The following is a 24,988-nucleotide window of genomic DNA, read 5'->3' as shown; positions in this document are numbered from 1 at the left end:
AAGGGCAAATCTTGCCTGATGAACCTAGTGGCCTTCTATGGTGGACTGACTACATTAGTGGACAAAGGCAGAGCTATAGATATCATCTCTCTGGACTTCTGTAAGGCTTTGAACATGACCTCCCAATACTGAGAATCCTGCCATACCAGGCATGTATGTGCGCCTTTGTATTTAACCTCCAGATGACCTTATTTTCCTGTCACCGAGTACAAGATTTTTTATTTGAAATAAACTGTTAATTTCAATCACAAGAAAATAATTTTACACTCTCAAGATGTTAACAAATTTAACAAAGCTCCAATATTTGGTTTTTTTCATACAGGTTTTATAATAACCCACTGCAAGAGATTTGTTTCTTACAGGCTTCATCTCTTAGGGGGAACTTCCTCTGTGATTTGCTAATTCTTGTGCAGGATCAGTTAATCCAGTATTATCCCATAAAACATGGGCAATTATTAGCAATGTTTTGTTTTTCTAAATGCCCTGTTTAGTTGCAGTAATGACATCACAGAATTTGATGTCACATTTAATAGAAAAGGTCAACTTCTTCACTGATAGATGTTCCAGATCCCCCCTTGAGTGTGAACAAGACTTCATGGGATGTACGTAAGAGCAAAATTTGGCCTCCCTTCCAAATCCACTTTCCAAAGTATTGCTGTCAATACTGCCCAATTTTGAGATCCAGATAAGCCCACTTTTAAGCAAAGACAGGCCAGAAGACATTAGGACTCTTGTAGAGACACACAAATGTGGTGTTATGGAGACACAGCAGGAGTTAGAAAGGAACTTGCAGCTACAGCAGCAGGCTTTGCATTAGGCCCTAAACAGAAATAAATGGTTGAAAACGTCATCATGAAGAAATCTGCACAGAAATCAAGCTGTTTAGGAGAGAAAAAAAATGGTATGGGCGGAGTTCTTTCTAACACAACATAAGCAGTGACCATCATAGTCTATCAATGAATACCGAAATCCATTACTTGCTCTAAGTAACGCTAAAGAAGTGTGCCAATTCACCAGCAAGGAATCACTCTACTGTCATTCCCCAGCATGTACTACTGCCTTGCCTGCACGCTGGAGTTCCTCCACATCTGCAAATGGAGCTTGTTTGTGCTTTTGTTTGGTTTTCCGTGACTGCTCTCCTTGGATTGTATATTCCATTTTCTGGGCTTAGGCCTCAATGTAGTGCAAGTACAATTTAAAAAAGGTGTTATCTTCTTATATGCAATGCAAACACATGGAAAGTTCAAATAACTTCGAAGAGCCACAGGGTCCCGATTTTTGCCTTCAGGAGGAGCTCTTTCTTCAGTATTAGGAGAGCTGTATCTTAATGGCGTCAGCTCTGCAGTTACTTTGCTAAGCTTCCACGCACGTCTTTGCAGCAGTGTCCTCTGGCTGGTGACAAGCACCCAGGGTGGGAAACAGCACGCGAGGGAACACGTGTGCTGTTACAGAGCAGGGTGACAGTAAGCATGTAATAGTTGCATTGCTTAGTGATAAACCCGTCCACAATAAACCCAGTGTGTGTGTTTTTCTTATATGGTGGCTGCTTCCATGAGTGCTAAGAGGGGCTCTCATCCTCCAGATCCAGGCAGATATAAATGAAGAAGAAAAAGAGAAAGGAAGATTATTGTCTGAGAAACAAGCATATCTCTGATGGCCACTGTAAAAATAAACCTAGTTATACTGGCATCATTTACACCATGCTCCTAGCATCAAGCTCTGCTATACCAGTAAAGCAGTAGCTTTCAGCATACAGCCCCCAGACCCCTGGCATCAAATTCCAAAGAAGAAAGCACATTGTTGTCAGGAAGCTTAAATTCATCACACAGGTGGCAGTGAATCAGAGAGGGCTGAAAACTTTCCTGTTCATGATAATTCCAATTGCTTCAAGCTCAAACAGGACACAATATTTGTAGATTACCCTGACGTGAGCCAGCCTTCTGCAAAAGAGCTGGCAGAAAGAATGCCAGGCGTGGAAGATGAGGAGCATCTGTGCAATGAAACCATACTAACTGATCTCACCATGGGAAGGGGTGGTCAGGCTTTAATACAGAAAAAGGATGAGGTAACTGGCCAGTGAAGAGGAGAGGGGCTTTCATCACAGCCAAAGCATTGTTAAGTGCTGCTGTTGTTATGAGATGATCATACTGTCATAACGGAGAATGCTGGATTCTACTCTGAGAACTGCAGCAAAGCAGAAGAGCCAACCAAAGAGGACCTGTCTGTAGAGTCTGAAAATGAAAATGTAACACTGAAAAAGCAAAAGGCCAGTGATTCAGATGAAACAGACACACAGAGAAAGTGCAACACGAGCAACCTGGTCCAGTAGGAGGTGTCCCTGCCCATGGCAGGGTGGTTGGAACTTGATGATCTTTAAGGTCCCTGCCAACTCTAACCATTCTATGATTCTATGACTCGAGTAAGAGGTGCAATACTGGATGTTACCTAGATGGTGAAGGTAGAGGTCATAAACTGTCATTTGTGTGGTTTTTGTTCCCAACGCAGACTTCTCTGTGTTCATCTCCTTGTACTGATTTAATTCCTGTGGTAATAATCAGTGACATCATCTACCTGAACTGGAAGCCAGTGCCCTCTTTCATGCAGTCTCGTCACGGCTTACCATGGCATTGCCAACAGCACTTTATCCTTGCTTTTTGGAGACTGGTGTCTTGGAGCAGATTATTCCGTTCAAATATTTGTGATTCTTTCTGATTCTGAACAAACAGTCCTTGTCTTTACCCATTGTCATCCCAGAGTTATCCAAACATTTCTTCTGACTTTTTCAAAAATATCTGTTTGTGTGCTGCCAGGTATGAAAATTAATCAAGTGGATATGTATTTATGAGATTACCAGGAAGCTGGAGGAGAAAGTATGTCTTCTTTCTCTTACCTGAATGTTAACTGATCAGCAGAACAGACCGTAGTCCTACACTGTGTCATTGCTGCTGTATGCCCAAGAAGCTGTTGTCACTACAATCCACAAAATTCATATGCAACCCCAACCCACAGCCCATTTCCCATCTTATTCCATGCCACAGGAACAGTAGCCTAATCTGTGTTGTGTTCCAGGAAGAGCGTGGGCAAGACTGGGAAGAGGAGGCGGCTTCAGACAGAAGGCACCATCAGCTACATGTACACCCTTGTCACATGAAGATGTGTAACTAGAGCCATGCAAGAACAGTATGTGATGATACTGTCACATTCATGTAATGAAATAATTCCTGGGTCAGTCTATGTCTACAAATCTTCATCTATACTGAGTAATGCTGCAGCCTGGCGTGTCTAGCTGAGATAAAATTCATTTAGTGTCCTTTCCTTTCTGACCAGAGTCCTTGATTAACTGAAGTTTATGAAATGAGGGCAAAAAAAAGAAAACTACAAGAAAAAAAGAAAACTACAAAACTACAAGAAAAACAATACAAATAAGTAAAACAAGACAGCAATGGTGAGGTTGAAGTCTTCTAGTAGCCTGACTATTGCTCTGAAGAACTCTGAAGGCAGAACAAGACCCCTTTGGAAAGTATTTCTGGAAGCTGAGGACAGGCAGTTTCCCTAGCCTTTGGTGAGGTAGGAAAGAATATAGATGTTCTAGATTCCTGGATGTAGGACTAGGACTTTCTCCTCCTGAGAAATTTTCGGTTCAGGTGTTAATGGAAAGACAGGGATTTTCCAGTTTTGTGATAGCACAAATTAATTTATAAACCTGATCTTCTTCCTATCTGTGACGTTTTCCTTACGTCCATGCATGTATGTCTAATAGCCACACATCAATTTAAAGAGCAGGTAGATAGTTGTTTTATCTTGTTGTTGTTTTTAATATGATTCAATAAGGAGGCATAACAGGAGGAACTACGTGGGTGATTGTCACTCCTGCAGAGTGCTGTGTCTGACGAGTAACAGCCTGCATGCTGAGAAGAGAGCCCTAGCAGGGCTGTCTCAGTCTTCTTTTGCAAGTACTTCTATTTCCTGCCCTGGGTGATTTTCTTGAACCTAGCAGTTTACCTTACCAAATGAATTGCTGTTTCTCCTTAGCCACAAACAGACACTTGTGAGTTTCTCAGCGATGCAGGAATGGCCAGACTTTGGGGCATTGGCCTTGTCTGTTGCCTCCAGACCGGCACCACAGATTTGTTTTGCTGGATGGCACCAGTGGATTAGCTGGCTGTGAAAAAACTGTGGGTGAGATTAAGATTCAGTCTACTTGCTGTTTGCTTCTGTTGATTTTCCTGGTTTGTCATATAGTCTCTTTCTTTCTCTCTTCCTACTACATCTTCTTTGCTCTGGAGGAGCCTCTACTGACAGTCAACTGCTTACACGTTCTCCTTTTTTGCCTGTCTCTGTGATAACACAACTGATATTTGCAGAGTCACATAACTCTCTGTTTGCAGGAAAATCTGTGTCAGAATGTGGCAGAATTTCAAGAAAGTATTTTGGATTTCTTCTAGAAAAAGGCTAAGATCATTTCAAAGATCAATGGCTATAAAAATTTCTGTACTTATCAATGACTCTAACTGCCTACTAGACAAGAGTGTTGAGAGGAATGAGAGGAAAGACCAGAAGTTATAAAGGTAGGCTTCATAAATGCTGAGACACTACTTCCCCTGTCTTCAGCAACTTTAAACAATTGTGGTTACGTCAGTTCTGTCAAATGACTAGTATGACAAACGATTCCAGTATGGAAGATAGCATGAAATCACCTTGTAACAGTCTTTTGCCTATAAGAATTTTTCATGTTAAGTGTAAGCTCTAAAAAAATCTTCCATTAGGTATAACTGAAATTAAGTCTTCCTTCCTTCCTCTCTTCTTCCCTCCTTCCCTCCAAATCTGTGAGCAGGGATGCTGTGAAATAGACAGACTAAAGGTGACTACATTGTTTGGCATGAATTTTTGAAAGTGATTCATAACATTAAACTTCACTGTTTTTGGATTCTGGCTTAAGTCACCAGAATGAAATTTGGTATATAGCAAGTTGTGGATATCTACCAACCATCAAACGGAAATCACATCCATTCCATAAAACTAACACTTAATTGCCATAAAATTTAAAGGTAGGCTGATAATGTATTTTCAGCATTACTGCTATTCTTCTGATATGCACACAGTTTAATAACACTCACTGAGTGTTGTTAAGGTCACCTATGGGTTTGTAGTAAGGTTTTACTCGTGTATTAATCAAGCTGTCATCAAAGCACTTTGGAGACGTGGTTATCGTCTCTTCAGAAGTTAAAAAAGATAGGTCAAAATAGGGTGCTAAGTTGATTATCAGTCAGCACGGAGGAGCAGATCCACTCACGGGGCTAAAAGTCTTATTCAGGTATGAAATTAGGAAAGAATCTGAGCACTTCTGCATTTGAGCCTTTTTAGCTGTAGTGATCTAGGAGGAATTACATTCTCCTTGTATTTCTGTCCTAAGAGGATTATCATATGGCATTTTAAGGACATAAAAAAGAACTGATAACTCTCTGAATATGGTTTGAAAACTTCATGAGAGAGAAGTGCAAGTTGAAAATCGTTTTTGCCAATTTGTTGACTCATGCAGCATAATCCATACATTGTGTTATGCAATAGTGGCACCCAGTGGAGGCTGGAATTACAGCAAATTTTCCACTGCTGCTGGGTAAGGCTTGCCCAAATCTACCCTGAGTTTAGGACTGCAGGCGCTGATTCAGGAAGGTAGGTATATGAGGACCAAAGCTATGCATGACTTAAGTGTTCTCCTAAATTAAGAACTTTTACCTATTGACAGGTCTTTTAATTTGAAAAGTTTAGGCTATCTGAGTGTTTATCTATCTATTCATATCAAACTCTGGATAGCGTGAGGGCCTTTTTCCTACAGGATAGACTCTCTGCTTTAGCTGCATTAGTTCAAAAACCTTAAGTAACATATAATGCAAGAGCATCCTGCGGAGTGGAGGAAAAATGCTGTCTGCTCCTACTGCCCTGGAAGTACTGCTTGAATAGTGACAGTAACAGCCTCAAAAGCTTGGAGAGAAAGTGAAGAGCAGTATGTGTGCATGGGGGCAACAGGGAACAGAAGGAAAGCATGGCTCCCGATTCAATTGCAGTCTGGATTTAGATGCAGTAATCTGAATAGGCTATAAGGAGCGTGAGAGAGGACTGAGAGCAGCAGGAATGCCAGATGTGTCATGTAGGTGGGAAGAAAGTCTTTAGGGAGCATATTTTAATGTTTAGATTCAGGCAATGCAAACAGTAGCGCCACCAAAAATAAATGGACATTAATAATAAGCTGTAAGCAGATCAACCCCTCCCGTAACATGGAGTCCTCAATATGTTACAACGTGCATGGAATATCAGATTTCTCTAAAGAATATATAATTTCTTATGAGGGTGGTCATAGGGAGGACGCTATATGTGTCATCTTCTGTTTATTGTTTTCTCAGGAATCATGTATTGCAAATAGTTGTGGTGAACAGGGATTTGAGAGTAACTGACTTGTGCTGCCAAAGAGAATTGAATTAATTAGAATAATGTTCCTGTGCACCTAGTGTTATTGAGCTTAGACTTCAGATCCAGGTTGCGTACCTACTCAGTGTCTGATATTATCAGAAAAATGTCATTAATGAGGATGATCTGAGTTCCTAGAACACTTTCATCTTTAACTGTTTTAGCAGCTTCTGTCCCTTTTTTCCCCCATTTATTTTAACATTTTATTGCAAGAACTGAGTACTTTGGCATTTTGGCCATGCTGGAATTATTTTAGATCTGCAAGGAGAGGCTGGATGCAGGAAAACATGTTCAAGTAACTGCTGTTTTGCAGTCAAGAAAGATTTTAGGACAGGGAAAATGACAAGTTGGACCAGTTTAATTGCACACTTTGGATTTGTTTTCATAGGTGCAAAAGTCATTAGTCAGAAGAGGCTGCTTATTAAGTGCATGCTCTGTCACTGTTGCAGTACTATATTTTGCGTGTGATCCCATTAAGTCACCAGGACTTTCTGTTAATTAGATTACTATTCAGTGTAAGATATACTCTCATAATTTCTGGATAAATGACTGCTTATTTTAATGATAATAGGTATCATCATTACCATGGCACTTATCCAAGCCTTATGTGGCAGTAGGTAAGTAGATTTTTATCTTTGTTTTACAGCACAGGGAGGGTGTGAGAGCAAAATTAAATCACTCAAGAGTAAGAAGCTGCCTCAACTGTGTGATGTGCACTTCATGGCTGATCCAAACCTGATGTTGTCCTACTGTCTAGGTTAAGGAAGGAATTATAATGAAAGAGAAGGCAAATTGGAGCTGTTATAATACGTTTACAATTTATTTTTGAACTAGATACTTGATTTGTTCTAAGTGAAAATATTAAAAGCCACAAGACACTTTTTATGTTACTCACTAAAGATTGCTCCCATCTTATCCTGTATCCTGGAAGAAGAGCTGGGTTACAAGTCACAGGATCTCACCTAGGAAATACTCATGGAGGAAGCCATGTAACTCCTGACTTCCTGCTCCTGTTAGAGGAATTTATTTTATGTGTTTAAAGGCTGTAACAAATTGCTTTTCCCCTTACTCAGGAGAGGATTTTTGAGGAATTGTGCCCCAGGGAACTGGCAGTGTTTGAATTCCCCAGCCCACGGCACTTCTGTGCTGCTGTGTCAGATTATGTGAAGAAGCATACCCTACAACTTCACTGGCTTTGCCATCTAAGTTGTATTGCAAGCGATATTGATGTTACTCTGACTAAAAATTCTGTGTGCTGTTCCCTTTCAGACTATCTTCCCTTCCAGCTCCTTTAAACATGAAATAACGCACATATTAACACACTTATATCTAATTTTTGGCACAGTTTTACCACTTCTCTGCTAGGAGGATTTCTGTCTTGTATGAACTAGCCAAAATGAAGGACTTGCCAAAAAATATATGAAGGAGGTAAGGCGCCTAGGACCTAGGGCATTGGAGAAGGCATTAGGGTAGAGAAGTCCAATTAATCAGATGAAGACTTTCATCCTGAAAAAGGACAGGTAATTGAGACATACTCATGTAATTACAATTGATTTTTCTCACAGAAAAAAAAAAAGACACAAAGTATGGCAATAGCTGAAAGTGGTAATGGAAAAGGAAGTAATTTTAAATAGAGATGATGCTGGCTTTTTTCTTTCCGTTTCCCTTCTAGTTTTTAAAGAAAACTATGAGTGCTGACTTCTAATCCTAAAAAGAAGCCAGTCAGGGTAATCCTATACCAATAAATGGTATTTCAGAGTTGCAGGAAAGAGAAAATAACATAGAGAGATAGGAAAGAATACAGCAATCAAAGGCCTTTTCAGTAACATGGATGAAGTTATTAAGTTTTATGATTGAATTAAGAAAGATCAGTTGTTCAAGCTCATTAAAAATGACTGATTAGACTTTTTCCTTTTTTTTTTTTTTTTTTAAAGCAGAACGGTGGCCAGCTATTCTGAACAGAAACATGATTGCACTTTCCCTTAAAATCCTTCAGGCTTTGGAGTAGGTACTGTCTTGCACTTACCATGGCCATTCATCTTGGTTTGTAATGACTTCTGTGTATTACCTCTGGTTTATGGCGCTCTTCAGTAAGACAACCAAGGATCTAAGCCATAGGCATCAATAAAAGCCCAACCAATATCTCTGTTGCAGTTGGGCAACTAGTCCATAATGGCTAGCAATGGAGATGACAAAGAGACACCCCGCAGGCTTTGTGTGGGAGTGGGATGGCTTTCTGCCATGGCAAGGACCATCTAGAAGGTAGTTGGGATCTACTTTGCTATAAAGGTACGTTTGCTCAATGATGTGACTAATGAAGCTCCAGAGTTCGCAGTGAATGGATTTTTGGATCTGAGTGGAAATCAACAATTAATTAGAAGTAAATATGTTGTTTCTAAAATTCCCTGGATGCATGAAAAAAGATGCTTTACAAAGCAGTTTAAAAAGTGTTTTATAAAAAGACTTATAAAAACCCCAAACCCCTCTATATTGCCCTGCTGAAGTTTGAGTGCTGTAATAAACATACATGTTCTTTTGGGGGTCTGAATATTAAACATAAAAGTTGTACTCTCTAAAATTGTCAACCAGTCATTGTAATTTCCAAGAATGACATAGCAGTGCCAGGAAAGAAAAGCAAGGTGGAAACTCATTTAAGATATATAATGTATATATTCAAGGGCAAAATCATGTACATATGAATGGTAACCTAGCTGGTTTGGGACAGTGAAGACACATCTAGTAAACATACTGATATTTAATAGATCCTACAGTTTAACAAAATTTCACATCGTTGTGACAAACTTTTGTCAATAGGCTTTGAGGAAGAACCACTAGAAGGCATTGAGTGAAAGCATTTAATTAGAGTACTCCAACAGTGTTGCTGCTATCTTGGCTATTGGCAATATGGAAACTATTTTGATGTGGAACAATATGGAAATAAATGCTATTGGTATTTGATTTGGGTATTAGGAAAAAACATAGTCACAGACCAAAATCCTATGATGCTAAATACTGTACACACACACACACACACACAAAATCTCTTCAAGAACTGACAATTCTATAAATATTTTTAAAACAAAAGCCCACTTGTTTAATGTAACTGTTGTTTAGGTTATTAAACAGAACTTTAGAGCAGACACTGTGAACAGAACATCTAGGTGTCTAGGTAGTCTGCGAGTATTCATAACTGTAAAAACCTATAGTGAAACTTGGGACAATACGGGGTATGGAACAGTTCTTAGCTCAACTAGGTCTTGATCCTGTGCAAAGACTTTTACTGATGACTCCTAACTTCTCTGGGGAACGATAAGGCTTCCATTTGTCATATGGTTTAAGTACCTGAATTGCAAAGCTCATTTCACACATTTGGTGTGAAACTAAGCCTGTAGCATGTTCTTTGTTCAAGGAACGTGAGAGAGACAGTGGTTCTTAGCACACCAGGGACTCAATCCAAGACAAAGTTTTGCATAATCTTTACCAGAACATCTCTTCTAAGAAAGTTGTGTGTAGAGAGCAAAAGAAAATGTGTAGGAGATATTGGCCTGAACTTTTTGTTTGGAGGCTACTAAACTAGTGATAAGCAAGAACAAAATGTGTGGGTTATTTTTAGAAATTATTTGCACTGATTATTCTTCATCCCCACCCCACCCCCCACCGGATCTTTGTTAGGCTTGAATTTGGCATATTTTGTTTATATTGAGTCTTGTTTTGTATAGCTTACCTTCTTCATCAGACATCAGTCAAAGTAAATTTCAAAAATACACTGCATTCATCTCTGGTAAAAAATAGTGGAAGTGATATAACACAGATTTTGCACTGGCTTTTCCCTAGCAGTTGCTCTCATTCCTTACAGTGCTAGCTCAGTCTTGTTGCAACTTTCCCAAGCGTAAGACCAGGGCTCTACCGGCTGCCCAATGAAGTTGTACTGTGAGAGGTGGCTGAAAGAGCTTCCAATCCTAATATAAATAGTAACATGTTCACAATTATTTCTTCCTTTTGTTCTTTGTCAGCTGTAGAGCTGAAATATTGTTAAAATATTTCCATTTTGATATTTTATTTACAATCCTAATTATTCTAAAATAGGTTCCCAAGCACATGACATTTTTTAGTGCTGTTGGAAAGGAAGAGTGCGCTGCAAGCAAGTTGCAGGAGAGAATCCAGCAAGCCACTATTCTAGTGTCTAGTAAGGCACTGTCCTTCAAAACAGCATTTTCTTTCTCCCAAACCTTTTGCTCTTTAACAGAATTTGAACTTTTTCTAGAAGTTTGGTATACTTTGATCTGAAGTTACATTCTTTGGCCTCAAGGGTTCGGTAGTTCTGATTTCAGAGTGATCTGTTTATACCCCTGTTTTCTTATTGTCACACTTCTCTAGTATCTCTTCCAGATGTCCCATGACATTACCCATGCTTCCCTCTGAAACAGAATAGAATAGGTCCTAATCCCAGGAACCTCTCCTGGAGCCAGAGGAAGCCCTGTACCATTCTGTGGAGGTCTGCAGTAGCTCTTATTGTGTTATTTACAGACTGGCAGGTGGCAGAATGAAGCCTGACCATGTGAAATTTCTAGCCCAGACTTGGGCTTTACAGATCTGGAGGATTAGGTTGGTTTGGAATATGAAATGAGAGTTTTTACTGCTTATGGAAAATGAATCTTGAGTGGGGAATTCTAATATTTAGTACTTGCTAGTAGTTAGGTTCCTTCTGTCATAACATCTCTTGTGAGTATTAATCTAAGAGTGAGCAAACTGGCGCACAGATTAGGGACACTACTAGAAAAACAGGCAGTGACTGGATGACAGAATCAGAACAGTATTTGGGACTTTCTGATATCGTTTTACCTGATGGCTCATAGTAGACCTCTGACTGCTCATAAAGATTCCATGCAAACAGCTGATCTTGAACTTAGACTTCTTATGCTTAAAGCAATTCTGAAATTATTTTATTGCCACTGCAGTCATAGAAATAAATCAATGTTTATAGGAGACCCAAGGAGATTTTCCTAACTGTCAGGAGGGGCATCTTAGGACCAAATAGCTTGAGTCTGCTGCAGCCAGTAAAGTTCCATCAATTTTCACCAGATGAAAACTGCTACTTTTTTACTTTTTTAAAATTCTTGTTTGAATAAGGGTAGCAATTTCCTCTGTTGCTATTACAACATGAATGGACTCTTACTGAGTTGCTCACTAAAAGTTTTATAGCTAAAGTGCTGTGAGTGTTTTCATTATAAATGGCTATCATAAAGCTCTATAACTTGCTTGTAAAAATTCTCTGCTAATAAAAACCTGGCACATACAATGTTGGTTCTAGATCTAGTTTATTTAAATTAATTTATTAAAATAATTGAACAGCCATTGTGAAGTAATGAAAGTAGCAAACAATTATACTAATGTTTGGTGCTTTTCTTAAAAGCAACAAAAATTTTTAGACAGAACAACATGGGTGAAACACTGAGTCAGTTTTGGCAATTATGTGAATTTAGACATATTTTTCTGAACAAGTTGCTGTATATATTTAATATACTCTATTACAGAAATGGCCTTCTGTTGTTTGGTCTGTTTAATTAGTGTGCAAGTAATTGAAATACTGTAGAGGCCTTACATTTCAGAGACTGGGAATTTTTTAGGCTTAACCAACTGACACCATTGACAGGAGAAATATTTGCAGGAAAATTGTTTGCATAGGATCTGTTTCTGAATGCATATGCAGAATCTCATATTTAAAGTAACAGTGAAAAAAAGCAAGATCCTGTGCTATCTCCATTGCTCACTCACTCTCTCCACCTTTCTAATATAACTCTACTTTCCGCTGTGGTGTTTCCATTGTCATACTCTGAGCATAGGGTAGGGATATGTTTGTTTCTAACTTCATGGTGTAATGACCTGTTCAAGAATTTTAATCTGATGAGAGGAGAAGTTGTATGTGAAATTAGGGTAATAATAATAATAATAAGCCCTTTTATTAACTCTTTCACATAATCATGTTAAGATTTGAAAGTATTGATTTAAACACATCCAGAATTCTAGCAGGAAGATTATCAGATACTTTTCCTGAGAGAAGAAAGACACTATGAAGAGTCAGATTAGCTGATAATGACTGATTCTCTGGCCATGACCTCCATGCTGCTCTTTTTTTGGATAGAGGCACTTTCTCATTTTTGTAATAGATGAAGAGGGTCCTCTAAAATTGTGGTATGCATAGGGTTGGTTATTTTCTCATGAAGAGGTATGCTAACAGACACTTCTTGAAACTAAAATCCATGGTGTCACACCAAAAACTAAATGATACAAAGTAATCAAATGTTGAAAGTGTGTTCTTGATTTTAAATGCCAGACACCAGGTGTTTGAGAATACGCCCTCATGCAATGAAGTGTCTGTGACATTATTTATTTAAAACTAGATGATCGGAGCATGTTTTTTTCAGTGAGCACATCTCATTTTCTGGAGTGCCCTGCTATGCATAACCCTGGAGCCCCTGTTTGTTTATAGGAATAGTTGAGGTGGTTTTTTTTTTCTCCTTCTTTCTCAGACTATGATCCCCCAGGGTAAATAAAAATGAGGACCCTGTGAAAACTACTAATGTATGGTCTTTCCCTAATTCAGACTTCAGGTCCCAGTATCTTTTTCAGCATTCTTATATAACACATGACAGTTCCTCTCATCTTGTTGCTGAGTCCTTTTTGTATCGATGTGGCTTCATTTTAATGAAATTCAGACCCCAAAGTATAATATATAAAGCCTTATCCATTATTTAAAAGAAACAAGCATGCACTTTCTGGAATTTGTAATGTAGATATCAAGAAAATCCTACAAATAGGAATAGATTCCTGCAACTTAAAAACAAGCCAGTATATCCAGCCCTCCAAAATGTAGGGCAAAAGAATCTGAGAAACCGTTGGCTTCTGTTATGTGTCACACAACTTGAAGAGTTTAATCTCTAACTTTATCATATATGAGCACATATAGTTCTCCTCTACTCTTGTATGTTCCTGAGATTACAGGCAACACAGTCATTATTGTGATTGTCTTTTAGCTGTGACAGAATAGGAGAAAGAGAATGTAACAAATGCTGAGTAAAAAGGCCATTGCAAATGTTTGGGTTTTTTCCAAGCCACCGTACTCATTTGTGCTCAGCAGTTTTCATTCTGTTTTGTCAATACATCCCAATTCTATAAACTCCAACAGTGGTTGAGTAGAAGGATCTGTACTACGGATGACTTTTACACAACTGCAAGCGATTTCCATTGCAGTCTCTTCTTTGTAGCCACTCAGCACTATCCTGTAGAATTTGGAGGCACGTGAGGAGTAGACCAGGAAAGTTGGCTGGTTCATCTATATTTGTAGGGTAGTTTGAAGCAATGTAAACTGTGACTTACAGGAGTAGGAATATGTGAGCTGCTAGGCTAATAGCACTGCAGTTCCTGGTTTGTTTTATCAACTACAGAAATAATGCTTTAAAAGACTGTCTTACCCTTCATAACAGTCCTCTTAATTGAGGGTTCAAAGCCAGCTTTTCCCTTATTCTTGAAGCGAATACCAGAAAGAACTCTGAATGTTGATCTTATTGGTTTTGTCCATCCTTTCTGTAAAATGGCTTATTCTCTATTACTTCTTAGACAAACACTTGTACTTTTTATCTGCAACAAGCTTAGAGCATCTCTGAGTGCCAAAGAACATGCACTGTGAGGTGACTGCTTTCCCTAGGTTTTGTAGGGAGAAAAGTTTTACATACTGTTTATCCTTTCTCTCCTAGTCAGCCCAGAATAAGGAACTTGTTATTTCATCTTGCTCCGCAGTTTATTTCTTCCTGCAGTACGGTTGCAAGGTTGTTACATAGGTATTGCCATGTTTAACACATCTTTCAAGCTGATACAGCCACTGTCTCCTTTTTTTTTTTGAGAGAGAGAAAGGTTGAGATATTTTCTTTTCACACCATATAAAGATATTCCTCATACAGATCAGATCGTCTTCATACTGCCCCTTGATGGCTAAACACAAGGAAGAACAAATACCTCTTCATTAGCTTGACCACATTCTGATGAGGGAAGTTTAAAAGGGAACTTTTAGTTGAAATTGCCATGAACCAAAGCACAAGCTCACATCCAATTTAGATACAAAGCTAAGGTTATTGCCAGCAGTTTTAAAGCTATTGAGATGGGAACCATTCAACCTTTATTCAGCCCCACACTATTCTGTAGAGTATACAATATGGCTTATAGATTAGATCCCATGTCCACTAATGTACAGCAGCAGTTATTAAAATCATTGCAGTTTTGTTCACTGGTCACTGCTGCTGCCACGGAATTGCTGCAGTAGCTTTGATTACTTGGAATAGTATTTGTGGACATTTTAATGGCATCACTCCATTAATATATCATCTCACTTTAAAAATAGCTGACCAAATCTTAATCTGGTATAAATCAGCACAGTTCTCAGTGGAGCTAAGGCAGTTTTTATCTGCAGAGCACTTGGCAGGGCAATGGTTCAAACAGGAAAGATCACTGTGTGCAAGCTAGACTACTTCTGTCCTTTTGGCTTCCTCTCTTTCAGTATAGAAGTTAAACAAGACTTTTAGGCCTTCTACAGGCGCAGAATACGTTACAGAAATTGACATAGGATATACCTCAGCCTTGATGATCAGGAACTCATTTCACGAGTAACAAGTCTTCAAACTAACAGTATATGGATTCTGTTGGATGACATTTTCAATGGAGTTGCAGAATAGTGAAGTGACTTCATGGGTCATTCTATGGTCTTGGGAGTGAAGTAGATTGTGTTCAAAGAATTCTGAGCATGGGAATAAAACATTTTCTGAATATGGTAATTTTTCCTTCCTTCTCTGTCTCCTTCTTCCTCATCCTGTAAATTTTAATGTGCTTGGGTTTTTATCCAGCTATGCAGTTTCTATTTACTCTGCTAATGTTCATGTCTTCACCTATATAGTTAACCTGTCCTAGCTTCAAGTTGGAGGTGCTAATACACAACGTGTGAAAGGATAAAACAAACACAACTCTGATCTGTCAGTTCTTGACTGTTTGATGCAGCCTCTGTTTTTGAAATTTTCCTCTACCCTCTTGGGAAGGCTGAGACAATTTTTATGAGGTGATCTCTTTGAGATTTTATTTCCACATTTGCTGTATTATATCTGGAGCTCAACATTTCCCTTCCATTCTTCCTTTAAAACTGCTTTGTAACCTGCTGGTGCTGCTTACCAGAAGCACCCAGTTGTAGGCCGATAGTATTATCCATGGATTTGACAGTGGGAAATCAGCCAATAGTCTCTAAGGCTTTCTAATTTCAGCAAGATGACTTGGGAGATCAATTTAGGGAATGCAAAAACAAAAATTGAGAAAGTTTACCAATATGTAAAGATCATCTGAGCATTAAGAGTGGGCAAACAGGAATGTTAGAGAAAGTCATAGTATGAGAAAAGGCCTTCAGTGGCATTTTATACAAATGAAGACAGACATTATTAAAAAGAAGGCAATGGGTCTTTGTTCCTGGAGCAACATGGAAAGCCTGCCTTGAACCTCCTCATGAAAAGGAGAGTTAAGACTGTCGTTGTGTGTAATATTTCAAATCGTTAAGTCATGAATGCAATTCATCCCAAGTTCTATATTGGCATCTGTAACAGATGGCTAGTTTTATTTAGTATTTTTAGGAGGAAGAACAGGTATACTGAAGAAAGGACTGCCACAGAGCTCATTCGTTCCTGTTGCAGAGAAAAATTATTTCCTTTCAGAAGACTTGATCTATGCGGTAAAGCGGTCACGTATTTATTTTGTCACTTGGACTAAGTTTCCATAACAGGTCTATGCTCATAAGAATCGAAGTTCCTGGCATTTTTCCAGTTATCAATATTGAAATATTAGTGATCAAGCATTTACTGAACGCCATTCCTCAAATGCAGGGTCTCCACAGCATCTTGTTGCATTCATGGAATTCATTTGTTTGCATTATCTGGCTAACTGGTTCTTTTGTATTGCCAAGGTGATGAACAGATTTGACATTTAGCTGATTACTTCACCAAAATTAAACAGAAAACAGGGCAGCCATCCAAAGTTCCTTTCAGTGTGAAAGCTAATTATAAAAATGCTTTGAGCAGCAATTTCTTTTCGGATGTTAAAGTGCTTTTATTAGATTGTTCCCCTGTCATTTAAAAATTTATTGCTAGACACTTATAAATGGGGTTGCCTGCTGGAGTAGAATTATTTTATTTTCTATATTTAAGATGGAAGAAAAAAGTGTATAGAGAAATTTTAGGCTGAATTTGTTAGTATTTTACATTATTCTGAATAGAAAGGAGAAAAACTAACTAGTGCTGGCTTTCATGGATCCAAAATATGTATTTTATCTTTATAAATAACAACATAAATAACAAATAAAAACCTATATCCACTTCTATTTACAAATCAGCAACTTCCATTTCCAAGAACAATTACTTGGCAAATAAAAATAGTCAAATATGTAATTTAGAAGTTAAGTACTGCCCTTGTACTGTTAGAAGCTTGTATTTTATAGTGTAGATATAAACAATTAGTGGTGATTGAAAAATCTAACCATGTGCTTTTACCTGCCTTTCATAAGCTATTACTTGTTCTGAAATAGCATAAAACTACTCTAAAGTCATTTTGTCGAGGTCATTGAATAAGAGTTGGCCAAGTGAATTTTAACCAGTAAATTTAGAGCTGAAGAGTGCTGTATCCTGTTATCAGATCTTAGAAGTTTCTTGTGAAGTAGTTTTTGAATGCCTTGGAATATTTTTAACTTTTTATACTGACTGTTGTTATTAGCATCCTTCGGACCCTAGACAAGGTGTGATCTGGGGAGGCTTCAAGGTGACAAAGTCGGGGGGTTTTGCATATGATATTGTCTAGCACACTTTGGCTACTAAATCATCTTGTGAGGACATATATTAATTCTTGACACTGAGATCTATTAATATACCTTGAAGCCGAGTGAATTATGTGAATCTGCTGTTTCAAGCTGCAGAATTCTGCCATAACTAGGAGGAAATATTTTGCTGTAGGTAGATTAATGTTGAAAGCTTGTCAAGAAAAAGTTTAATGTTGAAAATTTATTCTTCCTCTTCTTGCCAGTACTTGAGCTTCTTCTATGCTAAGTCCCATTTGTAATCTGAGGAAAAATAGACATATAATTTCTTTTGTATTTATCTATGTTATTAGAGTTCCAATGATATAGTCTACTGCCTATTAAAAAGTGTGTCCCAATGAATGATCTTCCAGAGGGTAATTTTTGTTCCCATCAATCTGAGAGCTTTTCTTGTAAAATATAGTAACTGTCAGTGTGTATCAAATAATTTAATTCATGCCCATTGTAGAATAAGTAATTAAGATAATTCAACATTCTGTATTAATAAATAACAAAAATGCGAATAAGAGATTTGCTAAATACCTTCTGGAAAATAATGGATAGGACTTAATGTGCATGTTCTGAGAAAGCACTGAATAGACAGAATGCAGTCTGAACAACACACCTAAGAAAGAGTCTTGGTGAACGCACAACACAAATGTGGGTTTGTTTTTATTTGACTGTTAAAGTATATTTTAGTGCTAAGCCTTTATAACTCCTCTTTGTATCTATAAATTGTCCAAGAAACATACAAGGCAATTGACCCCACTCTTTTCCAGAACTTCAAATAAATAAATAAATAAGGTCAGTTTTTAAAACAGTTACTCATTGAAATTTCTAAAAGCTCTGATCATTTGTAAACTGTCCGTATAGTTGCATTATTTTCATTTATATAAATATTTTAATTAATGAATTTATGTGGATTTGACATAGACATGTTCATAACTAATTACATAAATTTTGCCCCATCCCTGGAAGTGTTTAAGGCCAAGCTGGATGGGGCTTTGAGCAACCTGCTCTAGTGGAGGCATCCCTGCCCATGGCAGGGGTGTTGGAACTCGATGATCTCTAAGGTCCCTTCCAACTCTAACCATTCTGTGATTCTGTGAAATCTTCATGCTCTGTCTCCTCTAAGTCCATCTACCTACCTGTTTGACAACATGATGAGTTATTCAGGTATATGTTAAACAGGGGGAGACATGTAGTCTTGTTTATTTGAAAGTTCTCAGATTATGTCCTCGCCTACAGAGAACCTTCCTTTGCTGGGTTTGGTTGTTAACAGATGATACACTTCTGCAGTTTAAGCTGTCCCATGGACTATGCTCTGTTGTAGTCTTTCATTGTGTCAATGGATCTCCTATAAACCAGAGCAAGGTGTGCGTATGTGATATATCTGCCTAAACTGTGTAAGGAATGAGTTTAGAACACTTCAGACACTCTAAAAACATAAACCTACGTACATTTTACTTATTTTTCTGTTTCTATTCCAAGTAAGCAAGGGGTATACAGACCTAGCTTTAATGTGAGTTGTGCAAGCTTATCAAGTGCAGTTTGGCCAGGGTCTCTCCTTAATGGTATTTTTTGATCCTGCATTAGTTTTGTGACAAATTCAGAAAAAAGTGGCAAAAAAAAATGTCTCTGAAGAAATTACTGCACACTCAGGCTCGAGTCTCACACTGGGACACACTCAGACAAGAGCTTAAGTGAAGCTGTGGCATATTAGCAGTTAGCATTTGCTTTTCAGAGCTTATTTTTGGATTAATGTTTAACTTACGATATCTGTCAGAAAAGACTTGTTTGCTTGACCAAAATCAATTCCCCAGAAACGTTAAGGGAGAAGGAGATGCAAGACCTCTTGCTGGTCAACAACTTTTACACTGAACTCATTTGTATTTGCTGAATTGAAACTCCTTATGTCCTAAGTGCCACGAAGTTTAAGTCATTTTTGAAAATAAACTGAGTAGTTTAGCCAAAGCCAGGAAAAGAGAACTGTAAACCCATCTTTGGTTGCAAAAGTATTTCCTGGAGTATTTCCAACCTATACCTATTGTTTTTCCATAGGTTGATGGGATACTGTGCCTGGCTGACATTCTTACTGATAATACCCATTCTGAAGCTACTCATGCAGAAGCAGCGGCAGTAATTGCACAGATCACATCTCCACATCTCACGTTCACTCAGCATCTCAGCAGCTTTCTCGAAAATATGGAAGAAATTGTAACAGCACTTGTCAGTAAGTTCTTTTGGGGACTTCTGAGTCTTTCCAGTTAAAATGGCAGCTTGGGGTAGGACTCCCTTTCATTAGAAATATTCCCTAAATAATGTTTACCGTTCTTTCCTTAACAGATGAGCAAACTCAGTAATTTTGAATTTGGAATCAGGGAATTCTGTAATTACATAGTATTTTTTACTGCAGTCCATATTTGAATGGAGCTTATGCATGTTTGTCAAAATAATATCTGTGTGAAATTTACTATTAGAGCTACAGAAAAGACTCAGTAAAGTATCCTCTTGTCCCATGTTCGTCTGTAAAAGATCAGTTTCCAATAGCTGCTAACCTTTATGCCCATTGTATTTTCTACACTTGCTAGAACTCAAGCTCACCACTGCATCTATATTTGTATGATGTTTCAGAGGAAAAGTACAGTATATTAAAATCTATGGGCATTGTTACAAGAAAAATCTGTCTTTCTTGTCTAGGCCTCTGATCCATGGTAAAATGAGGCAAAGGTAACAGCAAGCTTCTCCTTAACATGGGTCAGTGAGGACACTTCAGAAAAAATAAGATGATATTTCTCATGATTTTCTGAAGAGAGGAATCCCTTATTTCTGGCACTGTGCTCCATCCCTCTCGAATACCAGAAGCTTTCAATAAAGCATTGTCTTCCTCTCTCTGATCTGGAAATTCAGAATTTCCCAGAGCTTTATGTCAGAAAGTACAGTTTGGGTCATCTATTTTGATTTCTCATGTATCAATACATCTGGGTATTTATCTAATGAGCGTAATGGTTACAGTTAAAACTACAGCACTTCAGTTTTCATGCATGTTTTTGTTTTGTTTTCTTTTGTTTTAATAGAACAACAAGAAAAAAAAGAGTATAGTAGTAGTGCTTGAGGATTCTGCAGTGGCTGGTAATTACCTGAGATGTATTTAGGTATTCATTGATATTCCCAAACAGAACTAGTACTGCAGAAATCAAGGAAACAATTTATTCCTGATGACCAGACTCTCCAGCAACAAATATTGAAAGCTCTGCCCGGAATCCAGTGGGTGGAATTAACCTGTGCTGAGCTTGGTTCTGCTGTAGCTAGACTGCTAGAGGCATCTGACCTGACTTATTTAAGATGATTTTCCAGGTTATTACAGTGTACCACAGTCAAGGGACAATCCGATCAGCCTATCCAGAAGATATTAGCCGGTGGACCATATCCCTGATAGTCACTGTTTAAGTTCCACAGGAATTTTAGTAGTATATGCTCTGCCCAATAAATGTGAGCATTAAAAATAGAACATGTATAACTTTGGAAGAGCCCTTTCACTAATCACACGCCAGTTTCCTTGTAATATTTATAACTCAGTAATTGAATTACTGTAATATGTTTAATTTTTAAACCATGCTGAAATCCACTTGCCAGGTGATTCAGATCTTAGTTAAAATACATGTGTGCAAGGAATTAAAAGGGAGCTGTGTCTTCAGCACTTCTTATTGAAGTTGTAAAATATGCAGGATGATCTTTGACTATAGAGAAATAGGTTTATAGATAGGCAACATGTATATGCACCTTGTTCTAAAGAATAGGTTATAGAGTAGAATTATTCTCTTATGGGTTAGTTACTGTTAGCCTTCTGCCTCTTGTATTTCATTTTATTTAGTTATATCAAGCTTTATGTTGAACAACATTCAGTGGCATATTCCCTGTACAAAGGTATACTAGGTAGACCATCTAATTAATTACATGTGAGTTAGAAACCCTTGGTGTCTAGCTTCATATTTACAATCTTTCCCTGCTTTTGTGGTTCAAATTAATGTGCATTCATTTGAATAACATTAATATTGCTTATAAAGCATGCTAACAATGTGACATATTATATAATTGACAAAATTAAGATGGTATTCTTTGTTTTGTTTTTTATCTTCACAATTATGAACTTGGTCTTAGATACTAAGATTACTAATGCAAGTTGCAGATGCTTAAATACTGCTTTGAAACACCAAACCCTGTTTTTTTGCAATGAAGGAATGACTTTTATTCAAGTTATTTTCTGCATTCCTAGAACTGTGCCAAGAAGCCTCGTCTGGGGAAGTTTTCCTGCTGGCTTCAGCAGCTCTTGCCAATATTACTTTCTTTGATACCATGGCTTGTGAAATACTGCTCCAGTTAAATGCAACGAAGATTCTTCTAGCAGCATGTTCAGACAAACACATAGTGGATACTCCATATTCCCGAGATCAGGTGAGTGGTTTCTCAGCAAGATGCTGTCTGAGCACATTTGTATGAAAGTCAACTGATTTCAGCCCTATGGGGTTTTTTTGATATAGTCAAATATAAATTGCTTTCATGTCTTCAGTTCTTGGTTCTTTTCAATATATGGCTCTTTTTTTATCTGCTTCTGTCCCTTTTTATTATAAGCATTATGAAATATGACAGCTTTTAATGTGATATTGAAAAAAAAAAAAGAAAAAGGTGATGTTCCATATTTCTAAGATACTAGAATATTATTTTTTTTGTCATGAAGGTGGCCAGAGTGACACAGAGGCCCAGAGAGGCTATGGAATCTCCATCTTTGGAAGTATCAAAACTTGACTGGACAGTGCTTTGAGGCAAATAAGATATATATGGAGACTGCAGCCTAAATATACAATTGTCAGTTCAAAGATGAATTACGTCCAAAAGCTGACTAAGGATCTGATCCTCAGCCCATTGACGTTGGTAGGCTTTGGAACAAGTCCTAACTGTGTGGTAGATGGTTTGCAAATTTTACTGGTGAATACGCTGATGTACTTTTGGATTTCCCTTTCTTTTTCACCAGTTTTTTTAGTAAAGGGACAGAAAATTCAAGGTTTGTTATAATGCACAGATGAAGTCAGAGAGAATTCTTTTGTTCCTCTCAGGTACTGCCATGCAATGGAAGTGCTGCAGAAGCACTGCTTATTTGTCATCTTGGGATGAATTTCTCCTCAGCAGAGTAACAAATATGAGGCTTGAGGGTTTCAGTAGCTAAGGGATGGAAGCTGCTAGTCAGCTCTGTTAACCTACTTCTGTTTATGAGACACTGTGAATATAACTAACTAAAAGTTCATAATTCAGGCCTTACAAGCCCATTCCCTTCCCACCTCTGAAGTAGCCAAAAGATGATTTATAGTAGACTTGGGATCTGCACTGCCACAGAAAAACCTGAGTACCCTTCAACAGGAGCTAGGCCGTGAAAATTAAGGCACAAGGGACCTTAGACACTGATTATTTGTGTTCTAGAGGGGTTACTAGGGCTGCTTTAGCTTATATTAAGAGCACTCAGAAGCTTTCCAGCTCAGCAGTGTTTCTGAAAAGATGGAGTTAAGCTGTAATTACTGTATTGCTCTTTGGCAAAGTCAAGGACATCAGCTGTGGTGTTTGACATGGCTGTATACTATTATTACATATGTAAAATTCTTCATGTTCTTTTTTTATTCCTCCTGTATGCTCTCATAGTTTTGATTTCGTTATTTATTTATGCCCTCATCTTAATTCTGCGGTCAGCTGTGGATTTGCAGTTTGCTCTGTGGGTAGCATAGCAAGCCCCTTCTTTGTATAAGGAAGGCAGACATTTAAAGAAATATATATGACTTCATTAGGTAACAGACTAGTTGCAGGCCTTTTGCAGCTTGCAGGACATCTCATTAGCTAGAGAACTGAACAGCTTCCTTCCAAGAACTGAGGAGATTTCATCCCTAATAACCCCTTACATTTCTTCTTGGAATCAAAAACTAGATCAGAAACGTGTGATGTTTTCTGTGGTGTGATGCAGTAAGTTTCTGAGCTGACTCCTTGTTATTTCTGCAGCAATGGGGACTATGAAATCCTACCTTGTGTTGCTCTGTTACTGAGCACCTGGTGCTCAGGTGGAATCTGAGTGCTGCTCATCTTGTCTTTAAGAGCTGTCAGCGTTGCTAGTCACGCAGTCTTGGTTATGTAACAGTCTTAAGTCTTCTTTTGAATTCCTGAACAAGTGTGTGTTTGAGTAGATTGCTTACCTTTCAAAAGTGTACTTGTTTCATTGTTTTGGGGGAAGGGGGAGAAGGGTGTCTGCCAATTATGACAGTTTTATGGAATATTTTGCTTTTTAGTTGTTGCAATGAGGAAAACATACTTGGCTAGAGAGAAAAACAGCACTACAATACTGAATTTTATAAGGGTATTCTAAACTGCCATTTTGGCTTTTGAATATATACTTTAATTCCTTTTAGGTACATAATATAGTTACTAACTTTTCCTATTATATATATTCTTATGTCCCAGCCAGTAGCCATTTGCCTAAGGACAAGTAGATTAAAATTGAGTAGGGTTGGAAATTTTTTGATTCAAAGTTATATTTTGGAATATGCAACCACTGTGGAATACATTTTTATGGACTAATGTCCATTCTGAATGATGAAGTTATCCCAGCCTGTAAAATAGAGGAATTAGAATTAAGCTATACTAAATGCTGAAACAATTAAAGTAAGAATAAGGAAGGAAATAGGAAATACAATAAAATATGGTCTAATTATCATAAAATGTTATAAAAGAGCCCCTCAAACTTAAATGCCCTCTTTTTCATACAGGACTTTAAGTAACAGTTATCCTACAGAAAACTGCGCAGTATTTCTAAATGCATTACTACTTTAGCATTACTGCTGATTTAAGAAAATTGTAATTTGCTAAAATAGACTGAAGCATGCTCACTGTAAGCCAAAAATGGGAGAAAGATCGCTGAAATGCAAGAAAGGAACAGTGAGTTTTGTTTTCATTTGTGCCATTTTATCTCATGTTAAAGTCACAGTATGTCCTTCTATACAATCTTTCTAAGGACAGCTAGCACTGATTAGTTATCACCCTCCATAGCATTCTGCCCAGGAGTTGGATATCAAATGTATGTGTTGCCTGTAGAAAGTATTTTTCTGCTCAAGCATCTCTAGAAGTGTTCTGTCTTTTGACTTCTGGAAAGCTTTTGTGTGCAAATGGTAGCAAACCTTTCCTGCCTTCACTATCTGAGAACCCATCTCCTCCCTCTATCATTTCCCAGGCAGTGTTAGATTAGGTCAGGTAAGAAATCTAGAACTGAGTGCTGGGCTTAATGATGAACAAGATAATAATTGTTCATTTTATAGAAGCATGTATTGCTTCTTTAACCAGCAGTATTACATGGAGATTGCTTAATTTTATAACAAAATATTTTGTATAAAAGCCATCAGATACAGCGATAATTTCCAGATGCCTTAGCCTCTACTCTTGGGTCAAAATGGATATGAATGTGTTGTGTTCTTTTTCTTGCTGCAGATACTTATTTTCTGGATAGCAGTTTTTTTACTTCAAAGGAGCATCAAAATATTCTTTCAGAAAGGTTCATGCCTAAAATCAGCAGTGTAATGTATACAGTCAGATGTCTTAATGGAGTTTAAGCACTGTCAG

At 37.8% G+C, this 24,988-nt stretch overlaps 1 protein-coding gene across 1 annotated transcript in view; it reads left to right on the top strand.

The window, feature by feature from the left end:
• INSC (INSC spindle orientation adaptor protein) overlaps window positions 1–24,988 on the top strand; it is a 99,477-nt gene that overhangs the window by 59,214 nt on the left and 15,275 nt on the right. The window contains exons 7-8 of the mRNA XM_074149449.1: window positions 19,400–19,571; window positions 21,615–21,793. Coding sequence (XP_074005550.1) covers window positions 19,400–19,571; window positions 21,615–21,793 — 351 coding nt within the window. The remainder of the gene's footprint in view (window positions 1–19,399; window positions 19,572–21,614; window positions 21,794–24,988) is intronic.

Source organism: Numenius arquata, chromosome 6 (assembly GCF_964106895.1).
Source record: "Numenius arquata chromosome 6, bNumArq3.hap1.1, whole genome shotgun sequence".
Lineage (NCBI taxonomy): Eukaryota > Metazoa > Chordata > Aves > Charadriiformes > Scolopacidae > Numenius > Numenius arquata.
This window is presented reverse-complemented; position numbering and strand designations above follow the sequence as displayed.